Consider the following 18,385-nt stretch of genomic DNA (forward strand, 5'->3'; position numbering starts at 1 on the left):
TAAAAGTTGGAAAAACCCAATAAAAGTTGGTGTGTATACTCGGTAGGGAATGAAGTTTAGACTTCTCAAAGAAAAAAATATAGTACTAAACATTACCACCAGGGGAATATTTGACGCCGTTGAAGTGTAAAATATTGGAGTACATCACAATCAATGGCTAAGAAGCATCCATTGTGATTTGGGACAGGATTATATTTACTGTATGATGGCTCAGTGACTCGTCATGTTGGAAATTCCTAATGGCAAGCAGACGGATATGGATCTGCCTTACTATACACTAATTTGACTTTGGGCTATCTAAGGAGGCAGCAGCCCGGTTTTAAGCCTTGATCCCTCCAAGCAGGATTTGGTCTTTGCTGCGGTCCCTAAGCTGTTACTTGCAATGATAATCTCAGTTGTGTGGCTGCTGGGACACTGTATAGGGCCATAGTGCGCTACCTGGTGGTGTGAATGGAGTCTTTTCCGTAATACTAGCAATGGTCAGGGCTGGTAGCAAGCAACTGAAAAAAACTAAAAACGCAGCCGAGGTCAGGAGCACAGAAGTCACAATAATTGAGGAACAGACAGACGTGAGAACCAGAATATAACACTAACAGGGGCTTTGTCACAAATGGTATGTAAACCAATTGCTTCGGCATCCTCCACAGGATGCCTAATATAGCCAGAGGTGGAACGGGACTTATAGGGGACCAGATTAGGGAGCATACATTGGCCCTTTAAGAGAGGGGGTGGGAGTTGTGTGAAGGCTCTATGGGCAAAGGCCAACAAGTTAACTATGGAGGAAGTGCGGCATGCAGAGCAGGGTTGAAAACGGCGCCCAACCGCAGCCCCAGCAGTGGATCAGGAGAGTGGATAGTGGCGGTGCGCTGTGACACCCATAGATAGAATACAATGTACACTGCTTACATATGTTCAATAAATCTGTTACCGCTTTATTGATATCACGTTAAATCAGCAAGGCACGTTAAGACAGTCTTAGCAATTATACTCTACCAATCTGAGTATAGCTGGGCTTACATGAGCGTATGGTAAAACACTGCGTGTATAACGTAACATTTTACTGCTGTGTGAGCCGGCGTATCGCCACGTATGGCAGCGATTCTTGACTGCACACGGCAGCATATCTCACGCATGCCGTCATGCGCAGTCTTCCTGGTTTAATTTTTTTTTCAATTTCCCGCTTTGTCGCTTAGTGATGTGCTATCCTGGATTCTGAGCTCCTGCGCACCTCCACACCGCTCTGTTCAGGTGGTGGCACAGCTCTGTAAACCCTACCCTGGCACCCTGACCACCCTCCATGGTAGAGCGCTCGGAGCTAAAGAGGTGGCAGGGGAGAACCCCCATCATAGAGCTCCACAGCCATGTAAGGAGTAGTTACATTTAGGGCTCATTCACACGGGCGGATGCAGTTTCAGTCTGTGAAATATGTATTCACACCGTATTCGGACCCTCTTCCGTTTTTTTTGCAAGCATATTCACCATGTTTTTACATGTGCAAATAAAATGCAAGAAGGTCCCATAGATCTCTCCTGCCTTCATGCATAGTGGCTGTATATCTAGGTGCTCCCAATGACTTTAATGGGCAGTCCGTTATACGAACCAAAATAGGACGTGCTGCCATTCTTTTGCCATGCACGTGAAATACCCATGTCTGCCAACCCAAATGCAAATCAATGGGGTTTAAACTGTCCGCATTAGGCGCATAATACAGAGAGCAGATAAACCCGTGGGAATGAGGCCTTATAAACATCTCCTTGAAAGCAATCATAATGCCGATGAGTCTGACACCCCTGATCTACAGTGAATGCAGCACTGCTAGGGCGTATGCCTGATATACAATCTACAGTATAATAACTGTTATATTGCACTTGTACATGTCACATAATAAAGCATAGGCGCTTATTTTATATGCTCAGATATCTTTACAGCCTTTGTTTCGTCAGTCACCATGTTATCAAACTTTATTCCCATAGACATATGAAAAGGCTAACTGATAACAGCAATGACTGATTTTTCTCCAAGAGAGGTAGCAACAGATGAAAAGGAAATAAGCGCCCCCAATTATAAGTGCAGCGTCCCGTAGGGTGACTCAGGACACGGCACACGCTGAGGAGCTGGGAGGGTAAAGCTGTCACTTATCACGGTGGCACTTACCGGTCTCCTCCCCAGAGGGGCACACGCAGCCTCGGCCAGAGCATTGCTGGGTCTCTTCCGGGCACCCCTAGGAGAGGGATGGCTAATATATATATAACAGGAATACATGTTATCAGGTGACGCCACCGTTCCTTTACCCACCGGATTGAAACCTCGGCAGTAATGAAGAGAGTCCACAAACTGTGTAGGGGTTGTCCCGCGAAAGCAAGTGGGGTTATACACTTCTGTATGGCCATATTAATGCACTTTGTAATGTACATCGTGCATTAATTATGAGCCATACAGAAGTTATTCACTTACCTGTTCCGTTGCTAGCGTCCCCGTCGCCATGGTGCCGTCTAATTTCAGCGTCTAATCGCCCGATTAGACGCGCTTGCGCAGTCCGGTCTTCTCCCTTCTGAATGGGGCCGCTCGTGCCGGAGAGCTGCTCCTCGTAGCTCCACCCCGTCACGTGTGCCAATTCCAGCCAATCAGGAGGCTGGAATCGGCAATGGAACGCACAGAGCCCACGGTGCACCATGGGAGAAGACCTGCGGTCCACCGTGGGTGAAGATCCCGGCGGCCATCTTCGCAAGGTAAGTAAGAAGTCACCGGAGCGCGGGGATTCGGGTGAGTACTATCCGTTTTTTTTTTTAAACCCCTGCATCGGGTTTGTCTCGCGCCGAACGGGGGGGCTATTGGAAAAAAAAAAACCGTTTCGGCGCGGGACAACCCCTTTAAGTACCTCAGTCCCTGGGAATAGTCAGGGCCTGGTAAACTTTACTTGAAAACTTTGTCAGTTTACAGAGTAAATGCACCAGTGCAGGCAAGACAGTAGATTTGAGGTCAGGGGGGAAACACAGGATGACACCGGCCCTACAGTCCTCGTTATACGTATGTTACCGCTCCTGGAAGGAGAACACTCACCGAGAGGATGCTGGGGAAGGGATCACTCCGCAGACACTCCGCACGGTGGACTAGTCACTCTTCTTCATTCTGCTCTCTTTCACTCTCTCTCTCTTTTAATGGTTCCTGGAATTGGGGAACCTCAAGAAAACCGTTCTTTCTCTTCCATCCTTTTCGCCACATGAGGGTTGAAGGTACCCCCATGTGGCCGGCACTCTCACTCAGGAACCCAGAAGATTATGGACAGAAGACCTCACCTTGCTCTCAGACACTCTCATGTCCATGGGCGATGATCCACTGGCGATCACGCTGTGTGAAGCTTTCCATAGCGTTGCTATGGAAAGCACAGCACCGGCGTCCACCAGCGGAGAATCATAGCGATTCTCTGCTCACATGATCTAAACCGCGGCATGCCGCGATTCTCCGTGGCGATTCTATCTATTAGATAGGCTCACTGCAGAGACCTGACAGCGCTCTCCTCCCCCACAGCAGAATATCGCGAGCGATATTCCATCACGGCCTTATAGATTCTCACATACCACGTGACTGGACATAAATTGATAACTGGAGACTGTTTGCACAAAAGACATGACATGTATGACATTTATGGAGGGGCCAGGAATAGACGTTCTGGGCCACTGCATAAGCACATAGTATAGAGTTAAAGGGGTATTCCAGGCTTTTACTATTGATCAATTGTCCTCAGGATAGTTCATAAATAGTTGATCGGAAGGGATCTGCTACTTGGGATCCCCGCTGATCCTCCAGCCTACTGCCAGTGCAGCAAGGACAGACGTCATCATCAGAGGTCAGGGTCAGAAGTGTAATAGATGGCTTCACTCTCATTGAAATTAATGAGGAGACGGAAGTGTAATATGAGGCATAGCTCCCATTGATTTCAATGGAACTGAAGATGTCTATTACATTTCTAGCCCTTACCACCAAAACCAGATCTGGGTCTGCTGCACTGACAGCTGGTCAGAAAATCAGCTGATCGGTGGGAATCCTGAGCAATGGACCCCTGCTGACCAACTACTGATGACTTAAGGCCCATTTACACCAGCAGATGATCGCTCAAAGATTGCTCAAATGACAGTTTGAGTGACAGCTTTGAGCAATTATTTGCATAAAGTATTAATTGGTATTTAAGTAGCTACTCAGCTACTTAAATACCAATTAAGTGTGCAAATGAAGCCTTTGCTGAACACAGCTAATAGACCTCAGGCTATTATCTGCGCTCAGATCCTTTGTTCTCCATGGGAAACAATGCTATCAGCACTCCCCATGGAGAACTACTGATAAAAGTGAGAGACGATTTTTAGGTTAGCTTGATTTTAACGATCAGCTAACAGTGCTCAAAAAGCGGACGAAAAGTGGGTGCCCCGCCCCCATATACACGCCCGATTATCAATAAAACGATCGCCGATTAGCGATTTTTTTAGGGATAATCGTCCAATGTAAATGGGCCTTTATCCTGAGGATAGGTCATCAATAGTAAATGCCCAGAATACTCTGAAGACTTTGAATGTGGGAGAAAAGAGATCCTCAAATGGTGCAAAACTAATCCTTGGTATAAAACTTCAAGTGTAAAGAAACCCAGTTGAATGCTACAACCGCAAGGGTGGGCATGTGAACAAGGAGTATGTCAAGGGTAAAAATCGTCTGGGAATAAGGTGCAAACTAATGGCTGTATATAAGAAAGCACAACTGCTCAGGATTATGACAAGACTTCTTCATTTATTTGTAGTATCAGCATAAAAAATGCAGAAATGCCTCTTCCTCAGTAGCGCTGGGGACACTGGAGATGCTGCTTTCTCTTGGACATGATGCATAGTTTTCATTTCCTCTGCAGGAAAAACTGAGAGAAGAGTGGAGAGCGGCTACATCCTAGAGGGTGAAGAACCTGGGGTGACCTCACCAACCTGTGTGTTGTTTCTACATCCTGTGTAACCTTTTGTCTACTTCTGCTCTTCACAGGTCAATCAGATCATCTCCATTGAGTTGGAATCACACATGCAGTTTTTGGGTAGGTTTTGAGCCAAAGCTATAAGAGGACCCAGCAGGGAGGAGAAGTAGAAGCCCTTCCTTTATATTTTCCATTCTGTGGTTCTACAAGATCTGGCTTTGGCTCAAAAAATTGCAAAAAAAAAAAAAACAGCATGTGTGTCTCCAACCTTAGGCTGGGTTCACATGGGGTGGAATTTTTGTGCGGCAATTCCACCCGCGGCTCTTAATCCCGGGATCAGCCAGCCATGTGGGCGACATTTTGCAAAAATCACGTCCACACGGGGCGGCCAGTCAGTTGCGGCAAAGCCGCATGCAGAGCCCTCCACTGTAATCCTGCAGCAGAAACAAGCGGAATTACTGTTGCAAATTCTGTAGCATATTTGCTGGGGATTTCGATGCAGGATTTTACACCCTTAGTGAAGTACATGATGTAATTCTGTATCCACAATCAGCACTGAAATGTAAACCAGGTAAGATATTTTCACCCTAATCACCCCATAGGAATATATAGTCCAGATTTCTGCTATGACAATGGGATTCCACTCTTGTTCGCTTCATATGGATGTGCATGCTGCAAACACAATCCTATTCGCATGAACAGCATGGAATGGGTTTTTCAGTTGCAGACAAGGAATCTTCAGTGTGTGAACTCACCCTTAGGCCACTTTCACACTGTAGTATTTTGATCAGTCTTTGTAAGCCAAAACAGGAGTGGAGAAGAGAAATTTTGAAAAGCTGCTCACTGTGAGCATAAAAGAAGCCATTCTCACCTCACCTGATCCCCCACGGCTCCTGTTCTGCCAGTCCTGGTCCCCTGCTGCTCTCTGCTGCATTGAGCTACTGATGACATCACCAACGCCAGGAACATGTGACCGCTGTAGACAATGACTGGCTCACTTCAGCTGCAGCGGTTGCACATCCTGTTGTTGGGAAGTCATTGCTGCTGCAGGGGGCAGTGCGGCTATGGGTGGAATGGGAGTAGTGGAGAATCAGGGGAGGCGAGGGTGGGTTCTTTCTATGTTATTCCACTACTTTGCAAAAAATTTTCCTGGCTTTTACTATTGATCACCTGTCCTCAGGATAGTTCATCAATAGTTGATCGGTGGGGATCTGCAACTTATGATCCCCGATGATTAGCTGATCTTCTAGCCCACTGCAGAATTCCACAGCGGGTCCCTCCTTTCCCGCAGACATGAGGCCTGAAAATAGATAATACTCACCTGTCCAGGGGCTGCGGGTTCCCGCCCGTCGCGGCCAGATCTTCTTTTTTTCTGGCCGGCAGATGGGCTCGTCGCGGCGGCAGCATGCCCTGCGCATGCGCCGTGCACACTTTTCTTTTTTCTGAACTACTGCTTTCTCGCGGTCCTGCAGCGAAATACAGCTGTGGGTGTGCCACGGAAGCGGATGGCTCTCATAGGCTTTAATTGAAGCTGCGGGAGCCATCCGTGCGGGAAACCCGCAGAAAATGGAGCATGCTGCGGGTGATTTTCCGCACCTGCGATCTGCGCGGCAGGGAAAAATAACATTCGCAGGTATTTAATTACCTGCGGGTGTCCAATGATTCCCTATGGGCGCGGATCCGCGTGTGGGACACCCACACGGATTTACTAATTCCATTTTGCTAGTGGACATGAGGCCTCCAACACATGTGAAATCCGATTAAAAAACAGTATCCGCACAGGCAGCATACAGACTCATATTACTCAATGTGGCATCACACATACTGAATGAAGAAAATCATCACATGCACTATCCGTATCAGTGACAAGACTCATCTATTCAAGTCTATGGGGCTAACACTCAGATGTCATCCGTGTGCCATCCTTTTTTTTTTAAAAAAGAAATGCAGGAAAAAAAAGAAGTGATCCTGCGTTGGACGGTTCATTTTTGCATATGTGAAAAATGGACACAACGACCAAATATGGAACGGCATATGGATGGGAACATGGCCATTTTATTGCCGACATACAAAGGTTGTTTTTTAACGGAAACGTGCACCTAGCCTTGGGGCCGTCTCAGGGAACCTTCACACGTGGCGAAATCGCTGCAGGCATTCCGCAACGCAATTCAGCTGGAAGTCCATAGAGGCTAAATCCGGATTGCAGATTTGGCTGCGTTTTAAATGGCAAATCGGCTGTGGATTTTAACCCTTGTATCTGAAGGGTTGACTCCCCATCATAAATCCCCAGCAATTTTTTAAAAATTCGGCAGATTAGTTGCAGAAAATTTCCACAATATGAAGATTTTGAACTCTCCGTCACATGGCTCATGCTGTAAATGCTGCAGAATTTCGTCAGCGTTTACTGCCCATGTGGGCCGTACACGGAGCAGTTAGAGTCCACATAATTGTTGAATCGTGTGAAAATGAATGATAAACATGGCCAACGATTGAACGACGAATGATAATTCATTTGTTTATTGTTCATCGTATGCAGCCATAAAAACCTTTATTTGTGGTTTGCCAGTAGTTACGTGTAAAAGCTGATCGTTCAGACGTTCGCAAACCATGAACAAGCTATGACGAAAAAAATCATGAAAAAATGTAAACGCTGTAAGACGGCCTGTGTGAGAATGGCCTTAGACTAACTGTACACGAGCAAGCGCAATATGGGGCCCATATCGGACACCCGACTATGTGAATCCCCCGTAGATGCGAAGCGTTTTCACTTCGAAGAAGAAGCGATCCTCCACCATGGCTGTCAGCAGCAGATGTCACATCGAATCATGTGCACCTAGCATGCGGTGCGATGCTACCGCCGCCCCCATTGAGAACAATGGGCGCTGCAATGCCAGAGCGCTCAGAAAGCTACAACATGTCGCGATTTGTTTCCTGCATCGCATAGCAGTGCCATGCAGGAAATCATCACTTATGTGTGTGACCCCATTCAAAAGAATGGGTTTCATATTTGTGCGAGATTTTCTCGCCCGTGTGAAGGCAGCCTTAGGCCTCATGTCCACGGGGAAAATCAGGCCCGTCGCGGATTCTCCATGCAGAATCCCGCAGCGGGTCCCTCCTGCCCCACGGACATGAAGCCTAAAAAGAAGAATTACTTACGTGTCTGGACGCTGCGGATCTCCCCTCCGTCGCGGCCGGATCTTCTTTCTTCGGCCCGGCGGATGTGCTCAGCACGCCGGCAGTGTGCCGCGAGCATGTGCTGTGCACTCAAATTTTTTTGGAACTCCTGCTCTCCTGCGCTCCCGCGCCGGAGAGCGGGAATTCAGCTGCAGATCCGGACAACTTCCATAGGCTTCAATAGATGCATGCGGGAGACCCACACTAAAATGGAGCATGCTGCGGGTGTTTTCCCGCACATGCAATCCGCCCCTCGGGAAAATGACATCCGAAGGTATTTAACTACCTGCAGGTGTCCAATGCATCCCTATGGGGCGCAGATCATGCTGCGTGTGATCCGCTCTGGATTTTAGATTTTACTTTAGCCGTGGACATGAGGCCTTAGGGTTTTTTTTCACATGGGTGAGCGCAATATCGGAAACTTTAGGGCCGGCTATTTGCTGCGGAATCTGCAGCGGGCATCCGCACCGCAAATCCGCAGCAAATACCGCCCATAGCATGCTATGGGAAATGGATTAATTCCTCCACACCTGCAGAAATCAATTGTGGTTTCTGCAAGTGGAGGAAAAATTGCAGCATGCTCCATTTTTCCGCACGGACGGCTTGCATTGAAGTCAATGAAAGCCGTCTGATCCACGGCCTGTACTGAGCATGTGTGAAGGCGAACCGCCGGGTCCATCCGCAGTACAGATTACCCGACGAAAGACCAGGCACGCATGGATGCTGCTGCTGGCAGAGCCGTATTCCGTTGCGGGATTCCGCATGCAGAATCTGGCTCTGCAGTGTGCAGCGGGCCTTCAGCTGGACTCACACGGCTGTAAGCTGTGGAGCCAGCGGTGGCCCAGTGTACTGCCGCGTATAACAGCAAAATTGTACGGTGCATGACAGTATATCTCACGCATGTGGTCATGCGCAGTACACCTGTTTTTTGTTTATATTTCCTGCGCCGTCACTTCACAACCGTGCATATACACGCCGCCCATACTCAATGTAATTGCGTATAGATACGCGTATATACGCGCCTATAGAGAACAATGGGCTCTATCGCACATATATACGCGGCAAAATAGAACATGCTGTGTTCTTGTTAGCGTATTACGCAATTCCTACACGCTAATGTGAGCGGAACGGCGTAATGGAATGTAATTGATTGTCTGTGAGTTATCACGGATCACACAGGCATACAGCGCACGCATATTACGTGGTAATCATACGTGTGAGCCCGGCCTTAGGGTGCATTCACATGGGCAATTTTCACGCATGTGATCTTACCGATTGCGATATGGTCAGACAGCGTGCGCAATAATGACCTATTCATTTAAATTATGTATTTCACACACACAAAAAATTTCTGCCCATTTTTTCCTAATTTTTATATCTTTACTATTGAAAAAACATGCGATTATCAGGCGCCTGAAAGACGCATATGAAAACTGCGTGAGCTGCGATGTCATGTATGTTTGTCGCAAAATGCATCGCACTCACAGGCAAAAATGGCAGGTTAAAGAGTGCGATAGAAAGTACAGAGAAATGCAGCAGCGCCAGTTGTTGGGTGACGTTGTGCGCTGCCTATTGTGGCTGGCAGTGAGCGCTCCGAGGTGAGAGGACGCCATTCTGTGCACGCTGAAGTCATCGGCGGAGCCGCAGCTCAATCCATCTGTACAAATGGAGCAAATTTTGATGCGCAACGCGGCTCCTCTCACCTCAACAGTGTCACCAAATAACTGCCACTGGGTGCCGCCATCTTTTACCCCGGTGACAGGCTGTTCACTTCCACATCACCAGACGAAGGGCAGCGCTAAGTAGTGGTTGCCCGGTGTGCGTTGCGCTCTTGGTGCTGCCAGTATTCTGAGGTGAGAGGACGCCATTATGTGCAGGCTGAAATCCAAGTCACAGTTTGCACCAGTGGAGCGTATGTTGGCGCGTTTTTTGGTGTGGGAATAATGCATATTTTTCCACTGCGGTATTTCCGCTCCGTGTGAACACATCCTTATACGGCTTTGCATAGTTGAGCCCTACTTTTACCTCAGGACGATGGCGTCCCGTCTCTATAGTGTCTGTGCGGCGGCTATGCTGGGAGTTGTAGTGTCACAGCCGCAGGTTACAGAGAAATATCATGAGGTATATATGTTTAGTATTTTACGGTTCCATATCTGCTGCGGTATTTCCGCTCCGTGTGAACACATCCTTATACAGCTTTGCATAGTTGAGCCCTACTTCTACCTCAGGACGATGGCGTCCCGTCTCTATAGTATCTGTGCGGCGGCTATGCTGGGAGTTGTAGTGTCACAGCCGCAGGTTGCAGAGCCATATTATAAGGTAAATATGTGTTGTATTTCACGGCTCCGATCTGCTGCGGTATTTACGCTCCGTGTGAACACATCCCTATTCGACTCTGCATATTACTTGATCCCTACTTTTACCTCAGGATGATGGTGTCCCGTCTCTATAGTATCTTTGCGGCAGCTACGCTGGGAGTTGTAGTGTCACAGCCGCAGGTTGCAGAGCCATATCATGAGGTGAATATGTGTAGTATTTCACGGCTCCGCATCTGCTGCGGTATTTCCGCTCCGTGTGAACACATCCCTATATGGCTCTGTATATTAGTTGAGCCCTACTTCTACCTCAGGACGATGGTGTCCCGTCTCTATAGTATCTGTGCGGCGGCTATGCTGGGAGTTGTAGTGTCACAGCTACATCTTGCAGAGCCATATCATGAGGTATATATGTTTAGTATTTTACGGTTCCATATCTGCTGCGGTATTTCCGCTCCGTGTGAACACATCCTTATACAGCTTTGCATAGTTGAGCCCTACTTCTACCTCAGGACGATGGTGTCCCGTCTCTATAGTATCTTTGCGGCAGCTACGCTGGGAGTTGTAGTGTCACAGCCGCAGGTTGCAGAGCCATATTATAAGGTAAATATATCTAGTATTTCACGGCTCCGATCTGCTGCGGTATTTACGCTCTGTGTGAACACATCCCTATACAGCTCTGCATATAACTTGAGCCCTACTTTTACCTCAGGACGATGGCGTCCCGTCTCTATAGTATCTGTGCGGCGGCTATGCTGGGAGTTGTAGTGTCACAGCCGCAGGTTGCAGAGCCATATTATAAGGTAAATATGTGTTGTATTTCACGGCTCCGATCTGCTGTGGTATTTCCACTCCGTGTGAACACATCCTTATACGGCTCTGCATATTAGTTGAGCCCTACTTCTACCTCAGGACGATGGCGTCCCGTCTCTATAGTATCTTTGCGGCAGCTACGCTGGGAGTTGTAGTCTCGCAGCCGCAGGTGGCAGAGCCATATCATGAGGTAAATATATCTAGTATTTCACGGCTCCGCATCTGCTGCGGTATTTCCGCTCCGTGTGAACACATCCCTATATGGCTCTGCATATTACTTGATCCCTACGTCTACCTCAGGACGATGGCGTCCCGTCTCTATAGTATCTGTGCGGTGGCTACGCTGGTAGTTGTAGTGTCACAGCCGCAGGTTGCAGAGCCATATCATGAGGTATATATGTGGCATTGTGTCTAGTATTTCCCGGCTCCCCATCTGCTGCGGTATTTCTGCTCCGTGTGAACACATCCCTATACGGCTCTGTATATCAGTTGAGCCCTACTTCTACCTCAGGACGATGGCGTCCCGTCTCTATAGTATCTGTGCGGCGGCTACGCTGGGAGTTGTAGTGTCACAGCCGCAGGTTGCAGAGCCATATCATGAGGTATATATGTGGCATTGTGTCTAGTATTTCCTGGCTCCCCATCTGCTGTTGTTGTAGGTTTGTTGTTCCATCGCCCCCGGTATGTTTTTCATTATTAGCAGCCATTGTGTCCCATTCACCTAGTCTTTACAAGTTTGTAAAAAGATCCAACAGGAGACTGAAGGACTTCACACTCAGGTTAGTAGGACTCTCCTTCCTCTCCTATAACACTGCTCTTACTATCACAAGACCCCCACCCTTATTTTTACGACCACCAAGCTCTCACCCACAACTCCCCCAGAAACCCACTAGTCAATCTGTGGTGACTCCTAGGTTAATTTAGGAAACAAATGGGAGGTGATCCCCCCCTGCTGTTGTCTCAGTTGGTTTGTTCCACAAGAGGCTTGGGAGGCAGTGAGGGTAGGACACAGAATAAAGTGAAGCCCAGAGGGGGAGACAGTGGAGCAGAGAGTCAGGCAGTAAATCAGCAGACAGCACAGAGGGGGCGAGAAGGCATTTGCTCTGGGAAATAGCAGCAGGCAGTGCCATTCATTACTGTAGACAGCAAGGTAAAGGGGGATCCTGCAGATATCCTGGGCCAAAGTGGGAACAGCCAGGACTCCAGCTCTGCAGGACAAGGGAGCAAGCAGGCAAGACTACTAGCACCACATGTGCTGCCACATATAGGGCATGCACTGGCAGGATCACCAGCTCTGGACTGCAGACATGAGGAGCTGCTTGCGAAGAGAGATCAAGGAAGATCTGTGGGATCACTAAGTCATTACTTTCTTTCTCCTTGGATCTGACTCACCTGCAGCTTGGAAGGATCTGTGAAGAGGGCAAGTTCTGGGCACCTTGGGAATGAGGCTGCTGGAGGGCTCTTATGTGGCACTGCTGCTTCTGTGTCTGCCAGGTGAGCAGCTTGTTACATTGTTACACTGCAGCAGCCAGAAACATTGTAACATCTCCTGTATTGTCTGCTCTTTACACGTTGCAATTGTTTTCACATGATCTTTTAATTTCTTTCTCGGGTTCTCCTAACTTTCGAATGCTGCTGGATGGTTATTAGGATGTTTTGCCTTTTATGATTTAAAGGGTTCTTTACTATTAGAACTTCCAGATATAGGGATCTAATAATCCCCGCCGGCTTCCATTGGGCTACATCCTATCTGTACCTGTTGTTTATGCATCACTGCGCTATTGCTTCTGCAGGTACCTGCGTAGTACGGACCCAGTAGAAACCTGATGGTTGTCTGTAAAATATGGGGTTGATGAATGCTGTTACCCCTATACCTGGCTTTAGTATTTGCTGCTGCAGGTGGATGTCACTATGACCCCATCACTCCTGATGAGTCTTTAGATATACAAATTGCGAGTTGATGTTGCACTATTCTACCCCTTTTGCTTGTTAATCCCCTACGCATTGCTGTGCCCTTTTCATAGGGTAGGTATGCCTGCTCATCTAGTTGTAGATGGGGTTGTTCATGATAAATGACGTTACCGCCATACCTGGCTATAGTGTTGGCCACTGCTCTGCCAGGTGGGTGTCACTATGTCCCCATCTCTCTGTAGAAATACGTATTGTGACTCAAGTTGATGTCGCACTATTATACCCATTTTGATTGCTAATCCCCTCCGCACTGCTGTGCCCTTTAATGGGCTAGGTCTTCTATGCTCATTTAGTTGTAGTCAGTACTCCTTTTTTTTTCTGCACTAAGCTCGTCGTTACGGTATAAATGCTGCATTTTTTTTTTTTTTTTTTTTGCTCCCGTATGTCCTTACATTTTGCAGTTTGTCATTTCTATGACTGCAGATCTAACCCGCCTGTGTACTGCGTTCCTTGTGCTGACAGAATCTACAGGTCTCATTACCATACTGTCCAGTACGCAAGGGGGGGGGGGGGGGTAGTATATTAAATTTCCCAGAGGAGCATGCATACATAGCCTTATGGCTATGCATGTATACATGCATTTTTGGAACAGAAATCCGCAGCAGCAAATTAAGCTGCATCTTTAGGTTGGGTCTTACGGAAATATTCTGCACGTGTAAAAGGTCCCCAAGTCTAGGTGCTCTGCACAAGGAGAGACTAGAACCCTCCCTATACTGTCCAGTGTGACAGTCCCTTACTGTACCCCACATATCTGCAGTGTCTCATGGCTGGCGTGATCTGTGCAGCGTTGATTACAGTCTATGCTGTTTATTTGGTTACGGTCTTGTTGCTTTTTTAACTTGACTTCTGCATTTTTATGCCTTGATTCTTTTACACTTTTATTGTGAAACACCATGTGATAAAAAAATCTGTCCAGCATTTTGCTATTTGCACTGTAGGTCACGGAGACAGACGCATGGAAAACGAGTTCTAAGTGATGGATATATGTTCATTTGGTCGGAAAAGTCATCATCCGTGCAGTTGTAGCATTTAGAGAAAACATTCGCTCTTGAATTTTGAACGCAAATTATAGTAATACTATCCAGGTTGCGGCAAAATTCGAAACTGGTCATAATTGTTTGTTAAACGAGTCCTACTATTGGATATTGTAATTCATTCCTTGTCAGTAGCAGGTGGAACAACTTTTATCAAACAGCCCCGATCGCCGCCATCACAATAACTGCAGATCTCCTATCAAGGTGCGAATACGCTTTTTTTTTTTTTTTTTTATTCCAATAACCCTCATTGAAGGTCATAGATTTCTGGCGTTTTTGTTTTTTCTAAGACTTAAGTATCATTAGTTGGTTCCGGATGGGTACCCAATAAACCACAGTACCAAGCAAATTTCATATGGGCGAGTGCGATATTGGGCAGTGAAACTCAGCCCGATATCACGCTCACCAGCGGGCAATATTGCCGCAGATGGGAGGCGTCTTTGTGTTAGTAGCGAACAATGTCTTCAGTAGGAAACCTCGCATCACACTCGCGTGCACATCACACGCCATGCGATGCTTTGCCAACTCCATTGAAAATAATAGGCGACGCGTTCTGAGGAAACGCGCAAAGATAGAACATGCCGCTATTTTAGTTATTTATTTATTTTTTCTTATGTACACCGCGATGCAGAAAAAAAAATTGCTCATGTATATGACCCCATTCAACAGAATGGGGTTCATATTTGTGGGTCTTGCAACACACAAATCTCGCACGATTTTTCTTGGCTGTGTGAAAATGGCCTCCCACGCCATCCTTAGTGATAAAGGCAGCAGTTTCGGCATTATCCTTTTGAAAGGTTGACAGTGCGCCGGTCCTCCTATAAATGTACAATATTTAAAAAGCCTTTAGACTATTACACACGCGCGTTTTCAAACGCATGAGACCGACATTGATTCTACCAAACCCCTGGAGTCTCCGTTCAGAGACTATGCTGTAATCAGTGTAGCTCCTCCTGCGTTCTGCAACTACGCGTGTGCCTAAGGCCGCGCTCACACTGGCGTCTGCAGAAAGACCGCGTTTAAAACGCAGTGTTTTACAGTGTTTTTGGACGGCATTTTCAAACTATTTGCCAGAGGTTTTTTTTAACGCAGCCCATAACTGCAATGGGTGATGATGAGGTGCATTAAACGCTGAAACGCACTAAAAAAGAGCAGGCAGCGTTTCGAAAATCGCAGCATTAGAGACGCCGCGTTTGAACGCTTGTCTGAGAAGCCCCATTTAAAATCAATGGAGATGTCTTAGAGCGGTGCTTGAACCAAAGTGCTAAATGCTGTAAAAAAACAAACAAACAAAAAAAAAGCGCCCCGTGTGAGTGGCCTAAGGGCGCATCCACACAGGGAAGCGATACCATTCCAAGAAATTCAGACTGATATTGCGCTTGTATATTTGCGATGTTCACTGCAAGTGCATATATTATCAATGGGGGAAATCTAAAATTGCAATCGCTTGTACATTTGTGATCCAATTTCCCCACCCATTGGAAACAATGGTCGACATTTCTGTGGACTCGCACTAAGTTTTTGGTATTTGTGTGTGTCTCGCAATGCACAAAGCTCGCTCGTGTGAATGCACCCTTATGCAGACCAATGTGGTAATGCGATTGTTCATCTCTAGTATAGTATTATCATTGTCGGTAGCGCGTCTCCCGTTCGCATGAGATGTGCTGCCGTAATGTTGATCTTTGGCTACACAATAGATGTTTGCCCGTTTATCCGCTGATCAGGTGCCACTTCGCACAACCTGATTGGGCAAATGAAAGTTTCTATGAACATTCTTGCCCAGTTATCAGGCCATGTAAAAGGGCACGCACATTCGCCTATGCATTCGGGCAATTTCATAAATATCTAATTAACTTAGCAGTATATTTATGGAGAGTGGGAGATAACCCGTGGGATGTATTGCAGATATTACCTTTGGATGGATTTGAACCTAATACCACACAGCAACAATGCTGACCGCTGAGCCACATTGGTGCACTTGCCAATATCTATCAGTCACATGTCTATGCTGCCAGCTAGATGGTCCTTCAGCTTGTGCTGCTGGAGGAAAGAACAGTTCAGTCCAAAGTGTTGCACTCGGCATGCGCTGCAGCACAATGTGAATCCCAATTATTTGTTTTTGCATAATTATCATCTTTAAACAAAACTGCAGATATTAAAAGTCCCTTTTTATCAAATTGAAAATAGACATACATACAAGACTTGTCACCTCCATGCTCATAAAGTCCTCAAACAGCACGCCAAGGCCACAAGGCAGGAGCGCTTCCATGGGTACATGCCAATAGTAGTGACGTTTCGGGGGGACCCTTCCTCAGGCAGCCAGTCCTGACTACTCAGTCAGTTGAATTGTAACATTGCTTCTTCCATTATTCCACTAGTAGATACGTGACATGAGTTCTTTGGCAGTCCTTACTGTTCAACGATATGAAGAACCTGGATGATCAGAACTGGATACAACATAGGAACCATATGGTCAGAGTACCTAAAAATTGATTGATGACCTCCTTTCCTCTGGTGGCAATAAAAGCAAATCGTTCCTAGATCCCTCACTTTGATGTGTTTCTAGACATGATATTGAGATGTATCAGAAGCTAACACTATGGTTTGTGAGCTAGAGTACTCACTGGGTTCTCAAAATTAAGTTGCATTGATGCCATGAAGCTCTCAATGAAACTAGAACACTGTATCTCAGCTTCTACCTTATCCGAGGCTTGAGCAGCACTCAAGAGTTTCAAGTCCTTTCCAGATTTATGTGGGAGCTTGATCTTGGAGAATTGTCGGTGGAAGCATCTCATGACCCTCAATGTTCTTATATGAAGCTGCATGTTGATGGATTCTGCTTTCTATCCAGTCATGCTTATGTTCTCCACTCTGTTACACAATGCATAGTTGAGCTGATGGATCAAACAACTTTTTTATGTTTTTGTGGCGCTTTTTTTTTTTTCCCTCTGATTTGTAGTAGGGGTCTAAAAGGAACTTGCTAGTAGGCTATCAGCTGGATTTCTGAATTGAATTGCTCTACAGTACATAGATTGCCCTTTAGCAACCTTGAAAATTCCCGAGCTTCCACCCTGAGTTAGCTTGAAACAAAACCGGCTATTGAAAGCCCATGTAACGGGGAACGTAATGAGAAGAAACAATTCCCGCATCTCATCAACAAATGGATCACATGATGTGATGTCATCAAGATCTCAATATGTTATGTGCAGAAAACGTTGACTATCAAAGGGCTTGCTCACATCTTGGTTTTATCCCTCCATCCAGGGTTTGCGTCGGGGATTACGTCGGAATCCTCAGAGATTCGGACAGAACCTGGATGGAAACGTTCAGTTCTACTGCTAAAACAGAAGCCAAGAAGTCTCTGTCTCTGAATTTCTGAGCCCGAAAGAAGAATATGGTCCACAAAGTTATTCTTTCCAGCTCAAAATGTTGGAAACGAATTGAAACCTGCTGAAACGGAGACCTGTTGGTCTCCGTTTCAACAGTAAAAGTGAATGGGTTTCTTATGAATCACTTTTTCATGGAAGCTCTGAAGGAAACTGAATGAAGGGAATAATATGTGAACAAGCCCTAAAACGTAGATGGAAAGCCTAAAGGTGCCCATAAACTAATGTAGCTAAAAACAGACGATGTAGTCCATAGTAATTGGGTCAAACAACGAACGATTGTCTTACCTGACCAATGACTCATTATCCGTGTCTTCATAAAAATTGACTCTGTTGGAAAAAAAATTTGCTTCTTATGAAGCATATTTCTGTAAACCATCTTTAAAAGGGAGATCTTTCGTACGTCGCTTGGCGTCCATAAACATGTATGGCCAGTTTAAACAACTATAAAGGCCAATATGGGCTATGATGTGTATTGCTCTGTTGGCAAAACGATCGCTCGTCAGACCATTGTTTGTTCAAAGGTTGTTCAACTTGCCTCTATCTGATGTGGGCGGCCACCTTTACTGGTTCTGCATTTGGAAAGTCGCTTCTTTGTGACAAGGGACAGGAAGCAGTCAGTATGGTGACCACTCTTAATGACCTGTTCCAGTTTAATTTGGACATTTTTCAGTCTGTTGCCCCAGTGACTTCAAGAGCTTATTTACATGGGCATTGTGTGGAGTTGGGCTGCACCAGGACTTGCCA

General features: G+C 46.5%; 1 protein-coding gene across 2 annotated transcripts in view; it reads left to right on the forward strand.

Moving 5' to 3' along the window:
• The first annotated feature begins 12,255 nt into the window (after positions 1-12,255).
• The window catches only part of LRP4 (LDL receptor related protein 4), a 103,807-nt gene continuing 97,677 nt past the window's right edge, over positions 12,256-18,385 (forward strand). The window contains exon 1 of one of the 2 annotated variants that reach the window (XM_066583375.1): positions 12,256-12,741. In XM_066583375.1, the coding sequence (XP_066439472.1) occupies positions 12,690-12,741 (52 nt within the window). In that variant the 5' untranslated portion in view covers positions 12,256-12,689. The remainder of the gene's footprint in view (positions 12,742-18,385) is intronic. The other variant, XM_066583374.1, reaches the window with a different exon arrangement.

The sequence above is a fragment of the Eleutherodactylus coqui genome, chromosome 11 (assembly GCF_035609145.1).
Source record: "Eleutherodactylus coqui strain aEleCoq1 chromosome 11, aEleCoq1.hap1, whole genome shotgun sequence".
Lineage (NCBI taxonomy): Eukaryota > Metazoa > Chordata > Amphibia > Anura > Eleutherodactylidae > Eleutherodactylus > Eleutherodactylus coqui.